This window comes from Bubalus bubalis, chromosome 6 (genome assembly GCF_019923935.1).
Source record: "Bubalus bubalis isolate 160015118507 breed Murrah chromosome 6, NDDB_SH_1, whole genome shotgun sequence".
NCBI lineage: Eukaryota > Metazoa > Chordata > Mammalia > Artiodactyla > Bovidae > Bubalus > Bubalus bubalis.
This window is the reverse complement of record NC_059162.1, coordinates 65,483,847-65,503,230: the sequence shown is the minus strand read 5'-3', so window position 1 is coordinate 65,503,230 and position 19,384 is coordinate 65,483,847. Positions and strand designations below refer to the sequence as shown.

At 35.4% G+C, this 19,384-nt stretch overlaps 1 protein-coding gene across 3 annotated transcripts in view; it reads right to left on the bottom strand.

Moving 5' to 3' along the window:
• Positions 1-19,384, bottom strand: part of ADGRL4 (adhesion G protein-coupled receptor L4) — a 137,800-nt gene that overhangs the window by 70,352 nt on the left and 48,064 nt on the right. For 2 of the 3 annotated variants that reach the window (XM_044944805.2, XM_044944804.2), the window contains exon 3: positions 6,466-6,513. The exons of the other annotated variant lie outside the window; for it this stretch is intronic. In XM_044944805.2, the coding sequence (XP_044800740.2) occupies positions 6,466-6,513 (48 nt within the window). The remainder of the gene's footprint in view (positions 1-6,465; positions 6,514-19,384) is intronic. 3 annotated transcript variants of the gene reach the window in all.

Sequence of the window (19,384 nt, the reverse complement as noted above, 5' to 3'; positions counted from 1 at the left end):
TCATCTGGGGACGGAAAGGAAAGTGGGTAGGATTCAACTAGATTAGGCATAAACTGGAAACTGTCATCGGGATGACTACCATCTGATCTTCATATTCTTCTTTTTACTTATGTGACTTCAAAATTTTTCACAGTAAAATAATTTTAAATTATTAGTGTGGCTTGGAGACTAACTGGATATGAGTTAGTTGGACAGAGGAAGCAAGGATGATCCGCAGGTTCTGATTTGGAGGGATTTGCTGGGTATATTGATTCACGAGGACAGAGAGAAGCATAGGAGGAGAAGCTTTGCGGCTAAGAGCGAGTTCATTTTTGGACGGGGAGACTGAGTTGCCATTAGGACATTTGGATGGGAGTATCCACAAATGGATACTCAAAAGTGAAGTCATAACTTGTTTAATCACAAGCTGGAGCTCAAGACTCCCTACTTCTCTTCCAGAGGATGGGTCAGAACCAGGAGCCTGGCAATTATTAGGCTCCAGTACTCTTGCCTGGAAAATCCCAGGATGGAGGAGCCTGGTAGGCTGCAGTCCATGGGGTCGCTAAGAGTCGGGCACGACTGAGCAATTTCACGTTCACTTTTCAGTTTCATGTATTGGAGAAGGAAATGGCAGCCCACTCCAGTGTTCTTCCCTGAGAAACCCAGGGATGGGGGAGCCTGGTGGGCTGCCATCTATGGGGTCGCACAGAGTCAGACACAACTGAAGCGACTTAGCAGCAGCAGCAGCAGCAGCGCAGGGAGCAAGCTTGCTGTCTCCTTTGCACTCATCTCTAGATGGATCCTTTCTCCTGACTCCTCCTGCTCTGATCTCAGTAGTTTGAATGAATTCTGCCTTGGCATTATCACACTCCCTTGTTTTCCTTTTTTCTTTCTTCTGTTGTTTTTTGTTGTTGTTGTTGTTGCTGTGTTTTTGTATGCTTCTACTTACTTGAGTTTGCTTCCTTAGGATGTGAGAGTAGGTAAAAAGGACCAAAGGAGTCCCTTAACCTGTGTTTGGTCTCAAGGTTGACCAGAAAATTCCTTGGGGCTCCACATGATTCAGTCCAGCCTATCAGAAAACTACATAGGGCTTTAACATAACGCATAACCATCAACCACAGGTTAGCTGAGTGCTAACTAAGCTTCCCAAAACATATGCCAGAAATATCTCCTCTCAATATGTTTTTGGGAAGCTTACTTAGCACTCAACTAACCTATGATTGATGGCTAGTTACTTATTTATTGTGGACTTATATTAAAAACTAGATCAGCATGATTTGTACCTCATAATCTGAAAGGAGAGAAAATATTTTTCAAGTATTCTGCTAGATGGCTCATTTAAGTTTATTTAATCATTGTAATAACACAATGATTGATATGGTCCTCATTTTACTTACTAGAAAATTAAAGCTGAGATGGGTTAAATCATGGTAGTTTACAGAATCTGCTGTACATGGTTTTTATATTAATATTTAAGATTGCCTGACTCTAAAAACCAAGCTATATCTTTGTATTGTAGGGTGAGGGGTATTTTGTAAAGTGTGCTTCTAAACAAGTCATAGTAGTTGGTATCTAATTCTCTAAATTCAAGAGTGATACTGTAGGAATGACACATTTTGGGCAACAACCATATACTTATATTACTTCTGTAAAATAAAGTAGAATTTTACTGGTTTTATAAGTCACTGGCATTCCAGAATGTGAACAAGATTTTAGTTTATATTCCATTTTTCAATCAACTGACCATAGGTGCGATAATTTAGAAAGACAAAATATTCCCCTTTCTTTTTCTAGCACTTGAAATATTATTGGCTGGGCTCAAATTGATTATAACAACTTGAAAGCCAGAGAACTTTTAACAGCAGCATCCCTCTTACACACATTTTCCCTCTGGACACGATTGCCAGGATTGCTCCGTAAATTTGAACACTAAAATGACTATAACCATTATGTGATTTCTTGTGAAACAGGCCCTCTAAGTCAAAGGTGGAGCAATGCAGAAGCTTTTACCCCCCCCCTACTTCTCCCCAAGGCAGCCTACTGGGCTCATTTGTTTTCAGTAACACTGGTAATTCTCTTCTCATATCTAGCACTCTCTAATGAACTTAGAAAAATCTTCCTTACGAGTCCCCTCAATTATAGACTTCCTACAGTTTATATTTTTCTGGGGAATATGAAGGTAAACATATAGTTATGAGGTAAGGGGGAGGAAAAGGTCAGCAGAAGAGAAAGAAAAAAAGCAGAGCTGCGATGAAACTAGCATGAGTTCAGTCAGTCAAGAAAAGTAACGGAGCTATTGTTTTCACACTGGAACTGTCATTACCAACCGTTCTACAAGACAAGGAAAGGTATCAAAGGAGACATGTGGAATTATACCTTTTTTTCCCCTCTGGGAATTTCTTCTGCACCTGAATCTTTAAGTGCAGCCCAGACTACACATATGATATACACAAACCACCCCTCCACATAAACATACAGACATTTGCAGAATAATTAAGAAGACAGAGGAAAAAAATAAATTCAATACTGAAGATATACTTCAGTACATTACTTCCTACATTACCACTGTTGATTATAAAACACACAGTATAAAATGTACATTTCCCATAGCCATACAATGAGTAAGTCTGATTTAGTAAAATAAAAGTCAGATACATCAAATGCAAAATATTAGAATTTATCATGGTAAAGACAGAAGAATTACACAAAAATAAAGGGTTCATGATGGGTATTTAGTATTAAAAACAAATATTTAGTAGAAATGTGTTTGTTAAATTGTTTGAAGCAAGAAGTATCGTTTGAAAATTTTCTGAAAGGAAAGGTGTGCCTTTGACTATGGATCAGATTTTGCGAATGCTATATAAACCAGAAAAGAAAGATATGTAGGAGGGTCTCTGTCGCTCTTTTTGCATTTACTTATTTTCTGAGGGAAAGAACTTAAGAAAATATTCTAATTTTATACTACTGTCATCTCTTCTGTCCCCTTTTTCTCAGAATTGTTAAAACACACATTTTAGAACAAACAAGCAAAACCGAGTATAAGAAAAATAGGCAAATAGGAGAAAAACAAACCATTTTATTTCTCTAGACACTGGAAACCACTTCTCTTGTTCATTTGATACAAATGGTGGGATGAAAATCCTCATACATGTATTTTAAATTATAAATCAATTATTCTGAAGTTTTTTCATTTCACTGTATCTATCAATTCTAATAGTAAAAATGAATGATACTCACATATAGTCCTTCTGGTGCTGTTGTGATGGTTATGAAACACTTTTAAAGAAAATAGCTTTATTGATTTTTGTTTCTAATCATTAAATAATATATATTCAAGGGGAAAATCAAATCCATGACAGAAAAATCATGCAAACTTGAAACTGAGTCCCCTTAAAACTGAGTTTCCCTGCAGAGTTTGTAATAAATCTCTCTATCCCCCTTCTCTATAACACTGTCTTGTTCTGCCCCTGTTCTCCTTAGGATTGACATGTATAAAAGAAAAGAGGGAATGTGAACCAAGAAGGACTGTGCAGAGGCCTTTTTAGGTACAGTAGCCCTCAGTATCCCTGTTTTTTTGTAGAGAAAAGGTTTTAGTCTCCTAGTTCTTCCCCAAGTTCCAAGGAGCAGATTCAAGTACTTAATGATGCAACAATAAGTTATACGACTTAGTTCCTCCAGAACGGACATAGATAATAACCTGAATCCTATCTTTGAGTGGTTCTGCAGAAACTAAGACCTTCTACCCATCAGAGGATGGTGATTGCCTGCTGACCACAGAACACAGACCCAGACTGGTTCTGACCAAAGGGCTGGTGATTAAGATTTCTGAAACATCACCCTGCTACCTCACCACCAACCAATCAGAAGAAGGTTCATGAGCTGAGCACACACCCCTGCTCTCCTTGGTTGGTGCCCTTCAATAAATGCTGTACTTTCTTTCACCATAAGTCAGTAGATTGGCTTTGCTGCACTTTAGGTAGGCAGATCTAAGTTTGGTTCAGTAACAAGCTCTCAGTTGCTAAAGAATTTACCAGTTTACAAAGAAAAACAATTAGAATAGTATGAGAATCTTGCTAACATAATTGAGAGACTGTAAAGTACTATGTGTAAGTCACTGAGATAAAATGACTGCAAGACCAGTTCTGTAATTCTCTAACCAGACAAATAAATCTGAAAACATCTGTAAAAACATGGATTCAAAGAGTAGGTCACCCACACATTCTGTGAAGAAAGCATTAAAGATACCTCAATAATGAATTTAGAAGACAGATGTCAACAAGGGAAAATGAGATGGAGGTGTAACAATGTCGTAGACAATAAATTCTGCAATATGTAAATTCAAATGAATGATGATGATTATGATTATGAATGTGTAATATAAAAGATAATAAGGATTCTTATAAAAATTTACTGAAAGAAAACCTAATAAATAGCCTGGGTATAGTGGGTTCATAGAGTACATATTCCTTTGGTCAGATTGAGGACAGTACAATAGCAAGTAAAACACCCTATAAGAAGGAAGTTTTGTTTCCTGATTTTGGTAAAGTGCAAAAATGTGAGTTTGATTGTGAGTAAGAACAGGAAATGGACTGAAAATTAACAACTGAATTTTCAAAAAAGAAAAAGTAAACTGATTAAATAAAAATAAAAGAATGAATGAAACTATAAGTAAAAATAGCTAATAGAAATAATTTTGATGACATAAAAATATCAATCAAAAACATCAACTGTTATGCTAAGTGGAAAAGACTAATATTTCCCCATTAAAAGATACAGCTTGTTAGTTTCCAGATGAAATCCAGATCTATTCTGCTAATAGTAAACACACAGTTTAAAGCAACCTTGAAAATAAATCAGAGGACAAAGAAAATAGGGATGGTACTTTTAATACCCAAAATACCCACATTACTAACAGTCTAATTTAATTCTTAATGAAACCTTGTTTCCTTAATTTTAAGACATCATACATTTTATAACACTTCATTGATGTAATAAAATATTTTGGGGAAAAATTATATCTGATCTACACTTACTGAAAGTTCAAAGTTCATTTATCACACAGATACATAGACCTCTATCATAAAATTGGCTCTAATACTTTTTAACATTATATTATAATTTGTAGTTACCTTTGGAATCCAACAGTACATATGTTATGATAATGTGATGCTTTCCTTAGCTTGTGATCATAAACTTGATCTCTATATTTACTGCATTAACATGTGGCAGAAGTTATTAAGATACAAAAGCTGTCAAGAGGTTTGTCTGCTTTTTCTTTTTAGCTAAAGTAGGGGTTTTTTTTGTTTCTTGTTTCAATGCATTGAATAGCATTGAAAATTATATAACTTCTCAGCACTCAGCTTTGGTCTCTGACAGACAAGACTCCCCATGCCTGAGAAATATTTGTTCCTGATCCCCGTGTTGGTTATATCAGCTTTTCCGAGCCTTGCTTATTTTACTGTTGATTGCTGAAGATATGACTGTTAATATCTGAGTAAGAAATGGCAACAGACTTGAAATTTATTTCCCTATCAACTAGTTCATCTTGATTTCAAATTAACAATGAAAAATAGTATTTGTCTAAATTTCAAATCTATCTTACCTTTTAATTTGGGTGAAGGCAAGAGTTTAATGCTCATTTTTCAAAATTCTCAATCTAATACACTTTTTCCTTATTTTTCAATTCTTTCATGCTAAATTAGGTTTCCTTAGTATTATTTTTCATAATATATAAAATAGTATTGCTGACAACAGTGAATTAAATTAGTTATCAACAGCATTAAATGCTAACAAAATTTTTAATTAAAATTATCCAAAGTTTTAGAAAACAAAACAAATAAAAACCAAAAACTTATAATAATCCATAAGACAGAAGAAACCAGAAAGTTTAAAAAAATTTTGTAGCTTTTTCATAGTGGAAATGAGTACATAATTCACAAAAGAAACTTGAAATATATGATTGCAAATAAATATTTATCCATACCAATATACAAAGAAACTCAAAATAGCAAATGCAAGGTCAATTATCATCTATAAAATGTGCAAGACATCTATAAAAATTGTTACCTTTTTTATTAAACTTAGAGATTTGTTGTTATTTTGTGATCAATAAATAGTCCTTAGTCAATGGTTATGACATTATCCCAAACTATATTCCTTATCTGTTACTAATAAAGTTTTGTAACCAGGACTGGGACATAGGGCAGAAAAAGCAAAGACACATGAACATCTTCCATGACGTTGTACTCCAATCCTGCCTCCACTTGCACTTTAGGATACGTTTTTATCTTGGGGGAAATGTCAGAACAGTCTTTGCACTTGTGGGCAACCTGGTATCACGACTTTTTTTTAATCACAATTTACTGAAGTAATGGAATTCAACTTGTACTTCTTTTGATATTATTGGTCTGAACTCATTTTGCATTACTTGAATACTTCAACTTTTAAATTTGCCATAACTGTAAATGAGAAGATAGAGGAACTTACGAGAATGCTGAACCAGAGCTGGTGTTACAGGAGCACTCACATATCCTGCTAATGGAAATATATTCAGTGATAAATCAAGAGCCTGAAGAATGGCCAAATTTTTGCCCCAAGTATTTTCTTTGTAGGTGTTTATTCAAAGGTTCAAAGATACAGCTAAAGTTAGTTCAAGACTGTTCACTGAAGACATATAATGGTAAGAATAAGCAAGCACCTAAATGTCAATGCAGGAGACATGAGTTTGAGACATGAGTTCAATCCCTGGGTCGGGAAGATTCCCTGGAGAAGGAAATGGCACCCCATTTCAGTATTCTTGCCTGGGAAATCCCATGGACAGAGAAGCCTCGCAGGCTATAGTCCATGGGGTCATAAAAGAGTCAGCTACAACTTAGCAACTAAACAGCAACAACAACAACAACAACATACCCATCACAAATCTTTTGAATTATCTGATAATTTACAACCATTCAAAACAGTGTTTGAAGAATACTGGCTAATTTTAGATAACATTCATAGTTTAGTAAGTGAACCATCCTGAAAAACACAATGATGAATCCTAACTTTGCTTACTAATAAGTTGAAATATCTCTGATATTTTTTAAGAAAGATGCTTACCTGGAGGCATATCCTTATATGAATTATTTCACTGAAATAAAGATGTGGCTTTTTTTTTTAAGTATCTGCTTGTACCATGATTTTTTCCAAAACTTTACAAAAGTTATTCAGATTTTTTTAAAACTATACCTGTGCCCATGAGCACTTTATGATTTTACATATTATATGTTGTAAATAATATCTAGAGTTTAAAATTATCACACAAATGCCATAATAAATATTTAAATCAGGTTCCTAGAAACCATAAACCTTTGGAACAGACCATAAATCTGACAATGATACCTTGCTACTGAAACATCAATTATTGCCCTGACATCCTTATTGAGTGATCTAACATATTTGCCTCTATCCCAGACCATATAGATTGAAAAGCCAACTATGAATGGGGTGCAGAGTTAAATTTCGAGATTGTTATAACTCTTCTACTTACTATATTCTTCTTAAGTTTTGCAACTTTTTTTCCTTTTTTACAGTCACCTATCCATGACTAGATTTATTTATAAACATAGCAAAACAACTTTTAATTAAAAAACAATTTACCCTTCTCATTTACTGTGATTTGATATTTTCAAGTCTGTATTATTTCAGTATGTTTTACAAAGCTGGTCATGATCCACTCCATTGATTTTGTGGACCTTTAACTACATAAACTACAGTCTGAATAAGCACAGATGGCTCAAGTCACTTGATTCTGTTTAGTGTAAGTTCCACATTTCATGACACCATGTACTGATGACTGTATGCCAAAGGCCAAGCAATGTTTTTTACTGGCAGTCACAACAACCCTGGAGCCAGGCTGGGGCTGCAGATATAGCCTTTATATGGCACCACCGTATATGCGCCCTTGATATGGTGCCATTGTACGTATTAGAAAGATGTGCCCTCCCCAGACAGACACATCTTTGTAGGCATGGGAGTAGGTGAGTATCCGAACCTTTTGCAGCAACTTGTAAAAAGCATCCCCTTTCTGTATGAAAGCAGCCCTGCATCTTGAACACGGCCTGGATAGCAGAACACAGGCAGGACTTTAGATGACATTGCAATCAGCATCCCTAAAGTGCCTCGGTCAGCAAGCAACCTTTGTCCTTCTCCCTAGAAATCACATTCACTCCCTGTAACATGCTTACATTTTTTTTTTCTCCTACATCTTTGATCCTTCTCTGAATTTTAATTTAATAGCTACTATATAGTCCCACATCTCCCTCAGCATTTCCCTACAGTAAATATGCAACATTTTCATTTATTATCTCCTTTTTCAAAGATGACAACCATTCTACCTCCCTCAAGTTCTTGTAGTACGCACTACCCTTTCAGGAGTGCTCCTGCAGACCTATGTTGAAGACAATTTTGATTCTTTTCTATCCCCTATAATCTCCATCCAAACATAAACTTTTTTGTCATGATAATGTCAAGATGACATTTTTTATTTAAATATTTCCATAAATCATATTGAATATTCTTCAAAAATATGTCATTTATATATATATTTAAAACATATATATATGTATGTATACATACATAGTTTTTATTTTCTGAAAGAAAGAATACAGAAATTTAATTTTAATAATATTTCCATCTTTCTGGTAACATATCCTTTCAAATCTGACAGATAATTCACTACATACCAAATAAAGTACAATAATGGTGAGGACATTATAAATCTATGGCCAATAGAACAAATCAAATAACAAATTTTAAATAATACAAAATATGATGCCAATATATTTTTCGTGGGAAAAATGCCCATGTAAGCTTATCTTTTCTAAACAAAACTTGATATGCAAAACATGGCTTACATAAAAGCTTGTTTTCATATTTCATTATTATTAAAATATGGTTTCTGTATTTTATTATTGTACGTTGATGAACAACCTACAAATATGTTGCCTGCTTTAAACTGTAAGATTCTCAAGGAAAGGGTCCATGTTTTTGATATTTATATTTTCAGTCAAGTGTACGTATCTGGCATATAGTAGATGCACATTAAATGCTTGCTCAATAAGGAGATCACAATATTGAGTCTTCTTGCTTGCTCCCAAATCAGAGTATGTCATGCACCTTTTATTGGCAAACTGTTGAAAACTTAGTATGTGGTTTGTAAGAGGTATGAATCATATCAGTGTTCACACTGAAACAGAGGGGTTGCTTGCTAGGCAACTCTTGATGCATGAGTTTTGCTCCAACCCCTCTCTGCTCCTTTGTATACCTCTGTCTGCCTTTCCTATCTGATCTCCAAATCCTAAGAGCCAGGAAAAAGGTAAGGACCTTGCCTAGTTAGGCGTATTCTCACTCCCAGGGTGCTGCTGCCAAGATTATCTTCCTCTGCCTTTTGAAGTCTCTTTAGTGAAATGGAAACCTCTAATTGAATTTGGATATTTGAGGTCTACTTTGGGATTGCGGAAAATGAACCTTGCGTTCCTAGTCTTCATATTAGCAGGATTAAATATGACATTTGTTTATATTTTAAGACAAATCTGCCTTTATCCTGAAGCATGCTACAAAATGGTTATCTTTTCTGGCTGGTCTCAAATCATCAGTCACTTGACTGTTTTACAGGATTTCTTAGTAAAAAAGATAAAAATAAATTTACACATGATAAAATCAAGGCCCAAAGAAATAATTAGAGCGTCTAAAGAAACACTGTTTTATGGTGCATATGATAAACATATGGACATTTCTTCAATTCTTAAAAGAGTTCATTGATTTAAGAAATTGTTGCTATTCAAAAAAACGTGCGAGTAATTTATAGCTATTTGAGTTGAAATGATACTAGGTGTAATCAAACATCACACTTCCAGCCTTAACATAAATGCCTTAAGGGTCAGTTAGAAATTGCTTTCCACCATCAGTTTTGCAGCCTGAATACCACTGTTTAGGTACACTGAGCTGTGTGAAGATGATTTAGCTAATAGCGCAGACTCGAGGAAAAGATGTGATGCCTTATTTTCTAGACCAGTGATCTGACCCAACATGGGATGGTAAAACTGATTCTATAACTTGAGATACGAATACTTGAGAGCAAAGGAGACTGATTCAAAAACTTTGTTCAACTTGGAAATAAATGTTCAAGATCAGAGTGATCCTGATATTATTATATAATGTACATTACTTTATCACTCTAGTGCCTTTCTAGCTCAGAGTATGCAGTTACTGAATTTTTTTATGTTTAATAACATCTTTTTATGACAAGCCACTGAAGTCTTAGAGGTATCTTGTTTTTATTTTAGACACTATTTCTGATAAAATTATAAAGCAGAAAAGGTTGCAACAATAAGCTTAGAATTAAGTTGTTTACATCCCCTTATATGATGCAAGAGTAAGTGAAAACAGCAAGGACATTCTAGGCTGTTGGGATTAGGTTGTGTCCTTACTATCTACTTAAAATGTTTGTTTTCATGTTTATTTTTCTCCTACCACTACTGTTAGCAATGCCATTTCAAAAGCTAATAAATCTTCCATTTAAGTCCTTTCTTTTCTTTCTAAAATATTTCATCAATCATAGTACAACTGTGCTCTATCATGGGGTAGTTGCAAATTGGCATGTGAAAAAAGGATCTACATGTTCTCATCCCCCTTATCTCAACCTGGGGAAAGGATGACAGCCAATTTATTAGTTGAGATATTGTTATGCTCATCAAATAAAATACTGCTTTCTGCATCTGTGATGTTTTATGTAACAGTATCAAAATTGTCTCTTTCAAAGCCCACTTAAAGATAGTTGTGATAGCAGTTAGTTATGCCTAATGCCTTCGTTGTATAGACGTTGAAAATGTGGACTTCTTAGTTCTGGCTAAATGACTCCTGCTAGATATTCTGGAAGACAAAAGACATGTAATCAGAATGCAAAACTGTTTGTTGATGTTAAAAAGTATGAAGACTTTTCAGGAAGATAGACCTTATTTACAACCAGTTGTTTATTTCAGTCAGGTCATTTAGTTCTATTTTGTGTATCCGTTTTCTTGCATGCAAGCTAGTGATATTAATATTGATCCTTTTAAAATTTCTGTAGAATATTTTCAGCAATAAACGGGAAAGTTACTGTAATGGGACTTGAATAAGTTAAACTGTGAAGCTATTTTACTCCCAGAATTTTAATCTTTGAAAATAGAAATTCACTTAAGTCATAATACAGAAACCTAATTGATGCTTATAACACTATAGTCCAGAGTTCCAATTCAAATATATATTTTTAGACATTCCTTTTTAATGCAAGAGCAAAATTTTTAAATTTCTAAAATAATCACTCTTAAATATGACTTACAAACCCTATAATCTGAATAATGCTTTGATATAAGAATAAAATGTAACTGAAATATTAACTGATGATTTAATTTTAACTATGCTAGTAAAGGAGATATTTGGAGACTAACTCCTTGTACTTTCTTGTTCATAGCTGGCAAAACTTGCTGGCTAACATAAAAATAAATAATATAGAAAAACATGCTAACATTTCAGTTTTTATAGTATTCTTCGAGAAACCCCAAAATAAACTGTTCGTTTAAGGAAAATCTGGGGCACTCCCTTATCTCACAACCCAACATTTTTGCAGAAAACAATAAAATGATTCCCAAGAATAAGTATAACCAGAATTTCTTTTAAAATAACCCTCTCTAAAAACCAATGGCTGGAAAGAACAAAAGATTGTAAGCATTAAACTTACTGTACCCATTTCCACCACTCTCTTCTTTTTTTTTTTTTTTTTTTGTATTTATTTATTTATTTATTTTTAATTTTATTTTATTTTTAAACTTAACATAACTGTATTAGATTTGCCAAATATCAAAATGAATCCGCCACAGGTATACATGTGTTCTAATAATGACAGTGTGTGTGTGCTAAACTGCTAAAACTCTGTGAGACCCCATGGATTGCAGCCCTTCAAGCTTCTCTGTCGATGGGATTGTCCAAGCAAGAATACTGGAGTGGGTTACCATTTCCTCGTAAAGGGGATCTTTCCCACCCAGGGATTGAACCCACGTCTCCTGAGTCTCCTAAATTGGCAAGTAGATTCTTTACCACTGAACCAAAGAATTACTACACAATGATATATATATATAGTGGTTATATTCTAATAATGACATTATAATAATGATTAAGCACTTACTGGAAAAGGTCAATTTTCATTCTAATCCCTAAGAAAGGCAATGCCAAAGAATGCTTAAACTACCGCACAACTGCACTCATCTCACATGCTAGTAAAGTAATGCTCAAAATTCTCCAAGCCAGGCTTCAGCAATACATGAACCGTGAACTTCCAGATGTTCAAGCTGGTTTTAGAAAAGGCAGAGGAACCAGAGATCAAATTGCCAACATCCACTGGATCATTGAAAAAGCAAGCGAGTTCAAGAAAACCATCTATATCTGCTTTATTGACTATGCCAAAGCCTTTGACTCTGTGGATTGCAATACACTGTGGAAAATTCTGAAAGAGATGGGAATACCAGACCACCTGATCTGCCTCTTGTGAAAGCTATATTCAGGTCAGGAAGCAATAGTTAGAACTGGACATGGAACAACAGACTGGTTCCAAATAGGAAAAGGAGTATGTCAAGGCTGTATGTTGTCACCCTGCTTATTTAACTTATATGCAGAGTATAACATGAGATAATCTGGGCTGGATGAAGCACCAGCTGGAATCAAGACTGCCAGGAGAAATATCAATAACCTCAGATACGCAGATGACACCACCCTTATGGCAGAAAGTGAAGAAGAACTAAAGAGCCTCTTGATGAAAGTGAAAGAGGAGACTGAAAAAGTTGGCTTAAAGCTCAACATTCAGAAAATGAAGATCATGGCATCCAGTCCCACAACTTCATGGAAAATAGATGGGGAAACTGTGGAAACAGTGGCTGACTTTATTTTTTTGGGCTCCAAAATCACTGTGGATGGTGATTGCAGCCATGAAATTAAAAGACGCTTACTCCTTGGAAGGAAAGTTATGACAAACCTAGACAGCATATTAAAAAGCTTAGACATTACTTTGCCAACAAAGGTCCATCTAGTCAAAGCTATAGTTTTTCCAGTAGTCATGTATGGATGTGAGAGTTGGACTATAAAGAAAGCTGAGCATCAAAAAATTGATGCTTTTGAACTGTGGTGTTGCAGAAGACTCTTGAGAGTCCCTTGAACAGCAAGGAGATTCAACCAGTCCATCCTAAAGGAGATCAGCCCTGAGTGTTCATTGGAAGGACTGATGTTGAAGCTGTAACTCCAATACTTTGGCCATGTGATGAGAAGAGCTGATTCATCTGAAAAGACCCTGGTGCTGGGAAAGATTGAAGGCAGGAGGAGAAGCAGATGACAGAGGATGAGATGGTTGGCTGACATCACCAACTCTATGGAGATAAGTTTGGGTAAATTCTGGGAGTTGGTGATGGACAGGGAGGCCTGGTGTGCTCAAGTCCATGAGGTTTCAAAGAGTTGGACATGACTGAGTGACTGAACTAAACTGAACTGAAGCACTTACTATGTGCTAAGCAATTACAGTAACTGCCATTTAAATATTAAAACACCCCTTTGAAAAGTACTATCCCCATTTTATAGATGCAAATTCTGAAAGCACAGAGAGGGTAAGAAGCAGGCTGAAGGAGACCACACTGTAGTGTCAGAGCTGGGTTTTAAATCTGATAGTTGAGCTGACATTCTAAAATATTAGCAAGGTTTATATTATCAACATGAAACCAAAAGAATTATTCTCCATTTAGAAAGTAAATTTTATTTCAGTTTAAAAGTGATGATGTGTGCATGCTCATTTACAACTCAAGTATGACTCTGCAACCCCATGGACTGTAGCCTACCAGGCTCCTCTGTCCGTGGGATTTTCCAGGCAAGAATACTGGCGTGAGATGCCATTTCCTCCTCCAGTGATCTTCCTGATGTAGCAATTGAATCCTCTGTCTCCTGCATCTCCTGCATTGGCAAGCGGATTCTTGACCACTGAGCCCCCGGGGAAGCCCCAGAAGTGATAAAAGCCCAGAGCTAAAATGAAGCTGTTACTGTATCTGGAATCTTGGCTGAAAAGAGTCATCGTAAGACTGCGAAAAAACACAGACTGAAGACTTAGGTAGACCTAAGTTTGATTTCTATGTGACATGCCTGTATTGTAATTTCTCCATCAGCAAAATGGAATTGCCAATGTCCACTGAAAGGGTTACTGTAAACATTAAACATCCATTGCAGTTGGGAGGAGGGATGGATAGGTCAAGCACAGAGGATTTTTAGAGCAGTGAAAAGAGTCTGTATGATAATGTAATGGTAGAGATATTTCATCATTTATGTTTTCAAACTCACAGAATGCACAACGCCGAGAGTAAACCCTAACATAAAGTCATGGACTCTGGATGATGGTGATGTGTCAATGCAGGTTCACCAATTATAACAAATGTCCCACGCTGGTGGGGGTGTCAGTAATGAAGACAGCTCTGGTAGTGCTGGCTTAGGGGGTATAGAGAACATCTCTGTATCTTTCTCCCAATTTGCTATGAATCTAAAACTGCTTTAAATATGAAGACTTTAAAAATAAAACAGCAAATGCCCTCAGGGAGTACTTGGTACTTTGAAGGTGCTGTACAAATACTATGTATAACAAAGCATACTAACTTCTGAGTAAACATGTAAGAAAGTAAATAATTATTTTTAGCCCACCACTTAGGTTATAGAATCCTATCTCTCCTTCTGTAAAGCTTGTTTTTATTACCATACTGTATATACTGTAGCAACAGGATGAGAAATCTGACTGGATTTTATATATCAATATGAATGTTAAGGTCGAATGCTATGGTCAAATCGTCATTGAGAGTAAACAGAAACACATTACCGTGCAATTCTAAGATGAGAATCAGTAAGTTTCTTTGTAAACTTTTTTGACTCATAAGCTTTCTAATGCAGCATATTTAGAACAAATGGAGATTGCAAATATGTTAAAAAGAATAAAATCCAAAACATAAGGAACCTGCATTAAAAAATAGTTTCATTCCTATAGCAAACTTTAACATGTAAGGACTAAATATATTCACAAGCAGCACATTGACAGGAGTTTGCTGAATTAGAAAGGGAACATGTTGGGAAATAAAATTTATTATTTGAAGACGAGGAGGATGGTGTTGGCTATTTGGTTTCACAAATGTAGTCTTATTGCCAAATCTTTCTCAAATTCTTTGAAACGGTTCTGTTTTCTGATTCATTTCTCAAATTGCAAGACCTTTCACATAGTTTCATGGCCAGCATACATCTGCACATGTTTTCCCCCAAATGTTTTTTGTTCTGCAACGACACTCCATCTGTTGTTGCTGCTTCACTCCTGCTACACCAAAAGTGTCGGAAGTCTGGCTGAGAAGTAAGATTACCAGTGGACTCTGCTCCCACCAGGTGTGGGCCTCTCAGCTTTGAATGTCAGACTGAATTCATCTGCAAAGCACATATTTCTGTGGTTTTAAAAGAATCCAGACAGGTCACATGCATCCTTAGACTGTTAGCATTTGCATCTTCAGATATTCAGTTTGTTCCACTTTATTCCTTTGACTTCCAGATTTACTCTTCTTTTACCTTCTTATGAGCTGGTTTCAAAGCATTTTTAAAAACAGCTTCTTTAATTTTGGTTCAGATCTTAGAGTTAAACCAAGAACTCTTTTTACCACCTAATTTACATGCCTTTTTAAAAATGAGTGTATTTCTGTTCCATGTAACAGAGCAAATGTCTATTTACTCCTTTAATATATGTGTAGGTATTATATATCAGCTATACATTTCTAAAGAAATGAAAGATTCTGAGTGACTGTTCTTCTTATAATTAAAAATATTTTAAAACCTATCATGCAAACATACATGGCTTTAAAAGGTATTCTTATGACTACATTTGAAGTTTCAAATAAGGGATATTTTATAAGCAAGTATAACATATTGAAAATACAATTTGAATAAAATGTAACATATATCAATTTCTCCTAAGTGATGTGAGATAAAAAATAGTTAAATGTCAAATAGAAATAGTTAAAGAAGGAAGTCTATTTATATAATGTTAACACATTTAAAAAAAAATTTTGCCATCTAAAATCTTTATGATAAATTGACCTGTTTGTTATTCTTTTCCACTTGTAAAAATGCAAAAATATCCATTATTTCTAAAGGCTTTTTGTTTTATGTTGTTTTCCTCATGTACATTCATATTTTACAGTTTTCCTTTTCAACAACTGCAAGAAGACTTCTAACTAATTTGCATAAAAATTAAGGTTAGGACAACCGAAAAAATCTTTAAGTAGTTATCCATGAGCTTTACCTTTGATTTTTTATTTAATCATTGAAATACATTGACAACAATTTCTAGAGAAAAATACACCCTCTTTTCTTTGATCAGTACATGGAAAACATACTCACACATACTTTTGAGGTAAGTACTCTGATTTAAATTAGTATTTAATAATTACCTACAAGATAGGGGCTAAAAATCACCACCCTGTGTTATGTCCCCCTGTGGATACAGGAGAATTTTAATATTTTGGTGGCATGATCTATTTTCTACTTTTCCAGGTATTTCTTGGCAACCCAATTGTGCCATTTGGTTTTAAAAATTCTTTTATAGTGTCTCTTTTAAAAATATGACTCCAAAATCCTGTAAGGTTAAAAAAAAGAAAAAAAAAATGTACTCATGCTTGTCACTTGTATACAATATTATACTCAAGGAAACATACTCAGTTACTGTATTAATTTCCTATTGCTGCTAGAACAAGTTACCTCATGCTTGGTGGCTGTAAACAACATGAATTTATTATCTTACAGTTTCAGTGGGAGTCTAAAATGGATCTCTCGTGGGCTAAAATATGTTGCTGGGGCTGAATTCTCCTTAGAAAGCTCTAGCAGAGAATCTACCTTCTTGCCTTTTCTGACTTCTGGAGGCCACCAGCACTCCTTAGCTCATGGCCCACATCCACTGTCAAAGGCAGAAACGGCTAGTTGAGTCTGTCTCTCATCTTATCATCATGACACTGACCCTTCTGCCTTCCTTTTACACATTTTGGGACACTTGTGAGCTTATATTGGGCCCACTTAGATAATATAGGATAATTGTCCTACTTTAAGATCACATGATTAGCAACCTTAATTTCACATTCCAACCTCACTTTCTTCTTCCCATGTAATATAACATATTTACAGGTTTCAGAGGACAACAGAGGATGAGATGGTTGGAGGGTATCACCAACTTGATGGACGTGAATTTGAACAAGCTCCAGGAGTTGGTGATGTATAGGGAAGCCTGGCGTGCTGCAGTTCATGGGGTCACAAAAAGTCAGACACACCTGAGTGACTGAACTGAACAGGTTTCAAGGATAAGGGCATAGATACCTTAGCAGGCCATCATTCTAACCATAGTCACCTGTTTAATACGTTGAAGAAATACCAACAAGACTAGCAAATAGACTGCAGGGGGCTACATTTGTTTTTCAGGTCCTATTATAAAAATACAATCATGGAAAGAAAAAAAATGAATAAATACATCAACTTTTCTCTCTAGCACAAAACTGAAATTGAGAGTTCTTTTATGTGATTATAAAGCAATCCCAATTCTTAACTATTATATGTCTGGAAATCTTATGAATAGGACCAAAATAGTTTCTGACTTGTAACTATGATGAGGGAAACACAAATGATTGCTTAGAATACATATCTCATGATAAATTAATGATATGAAAATTATAGAAATGATGATAGTGAAACATTATATGAATATTCCTCAACTGAGTTATACACTCTACTGCTATTGGTAAATTGGATTGCAGTTTTAAATATTAGAAATATTGCTGCTATGAATATTTTTATGCCTTTTGGTGCATAAGTAGTAGAATTGCTGGGTTACAGGGTATGCTTATTTTCAAGTGTACTGCTGTGCGACCCCATAGACGGCAGCCCACCAGGCTCCCCCGTCCCTGGGGTTCTCCAGGCAAGAACACTGGAGTGGGTTGCCATTTCCTTCTTCAAGTGTACTAGATAATGCCAAACTGTTTTTCAAGGTGGTTATATCAATTTAATTTCATACCAGCAGTGATGAAGGTTTCCATTGTCCAAATATTTCATTAACATTTGACATTGCTGCTGCTAAGTCACTTCAGTCGTGTCCGACTCTGTGCGACCCCATAGACGGCAGCCCAGCAGGCTCCCCTGTCCCTGGGATTCTCGAGGCAAGAACACTGGAGTGGGCTGCCGTCTATGGGGTTGCACAGAGTCGGACACGACTGAAGTGACTTAGCATAGCATGTATTTGTATAGAAAAGAAATACAAAAATTTTTTATCTTGATGTTTTATACTGAACTTGCTGTATTTATCTATATTTCTGATAACTTATCAAGTCATCTACTATTTTATGTTTCCCTTTTAATATTTATGTTGTTGCTGTTGTCGTTCAGTCGTTAAGTCATGTCTGCTCTTTGCAACCCCATGGACTGCAGCACACCAGGTACCTTTGTCCTTCACTCTCTCCTGGAATTTGCTCACATTCATGTCGATTGAGTCGGTGATACTCTCTCATCCTCCACCATCCTCTACTCCTTTTGCCTTCAGTCTTTCCCAGCATCAGGATCTTTTCCAGTGAGTCAGATCTTTGAATCAAGGGGCCAAAGTATTGGAGCTTCAGCTTTAGCATCAGTCCTTCCAATGAATATTCATAGTAAGGTCAAAATATCATTTAAAATACAAACAAGTAACAGATGTCCCCTAGGTCGCAAAGAGTCGGATGTGACTGAGTGACTGAACTGAACTGAACAGATGTCTAGAAATAAATCTAAAAAAGTTGCAAATCTACTACAAATATTAATCACTATGGATAAATTATTATATGGCTGGCATATACCATATCAGTGGATTGGTTACCCCAACATTACCAAAATACTCATTTCCAGGAATATTTAGAATCACTAAATCCTGAAACAAAATTCTGACCCATCTAAATCAGTTTTTGTAGAACTAGTTATGGTGTTTTTTTCAACACAGAAAAACAGAAAAACACAGAAATACAGAAAATACAATACAGAAAAACACAAAGGGCTGGAGATGAATATCAGAGATTGTATTATTCCCCTGCCAGAAATATTCAACATTAACAACACAACAACAAAAGAGAAAAAATATATGAAAAAATGGTTTTCAAGACACTGGACAACAGATATCAAAAGATATTAATCCCTGTGAGGTGAGCAAAACAAAACAAAGTAAATTACTGCCTTGAAAATTTCTTGGCCGTGACCCAAAGGCAGGCTGATGAATTTTCTGAATTGAGCAGATAGGCTAATAGGGCCAGAAGATCAAGGTGGCTAGAGT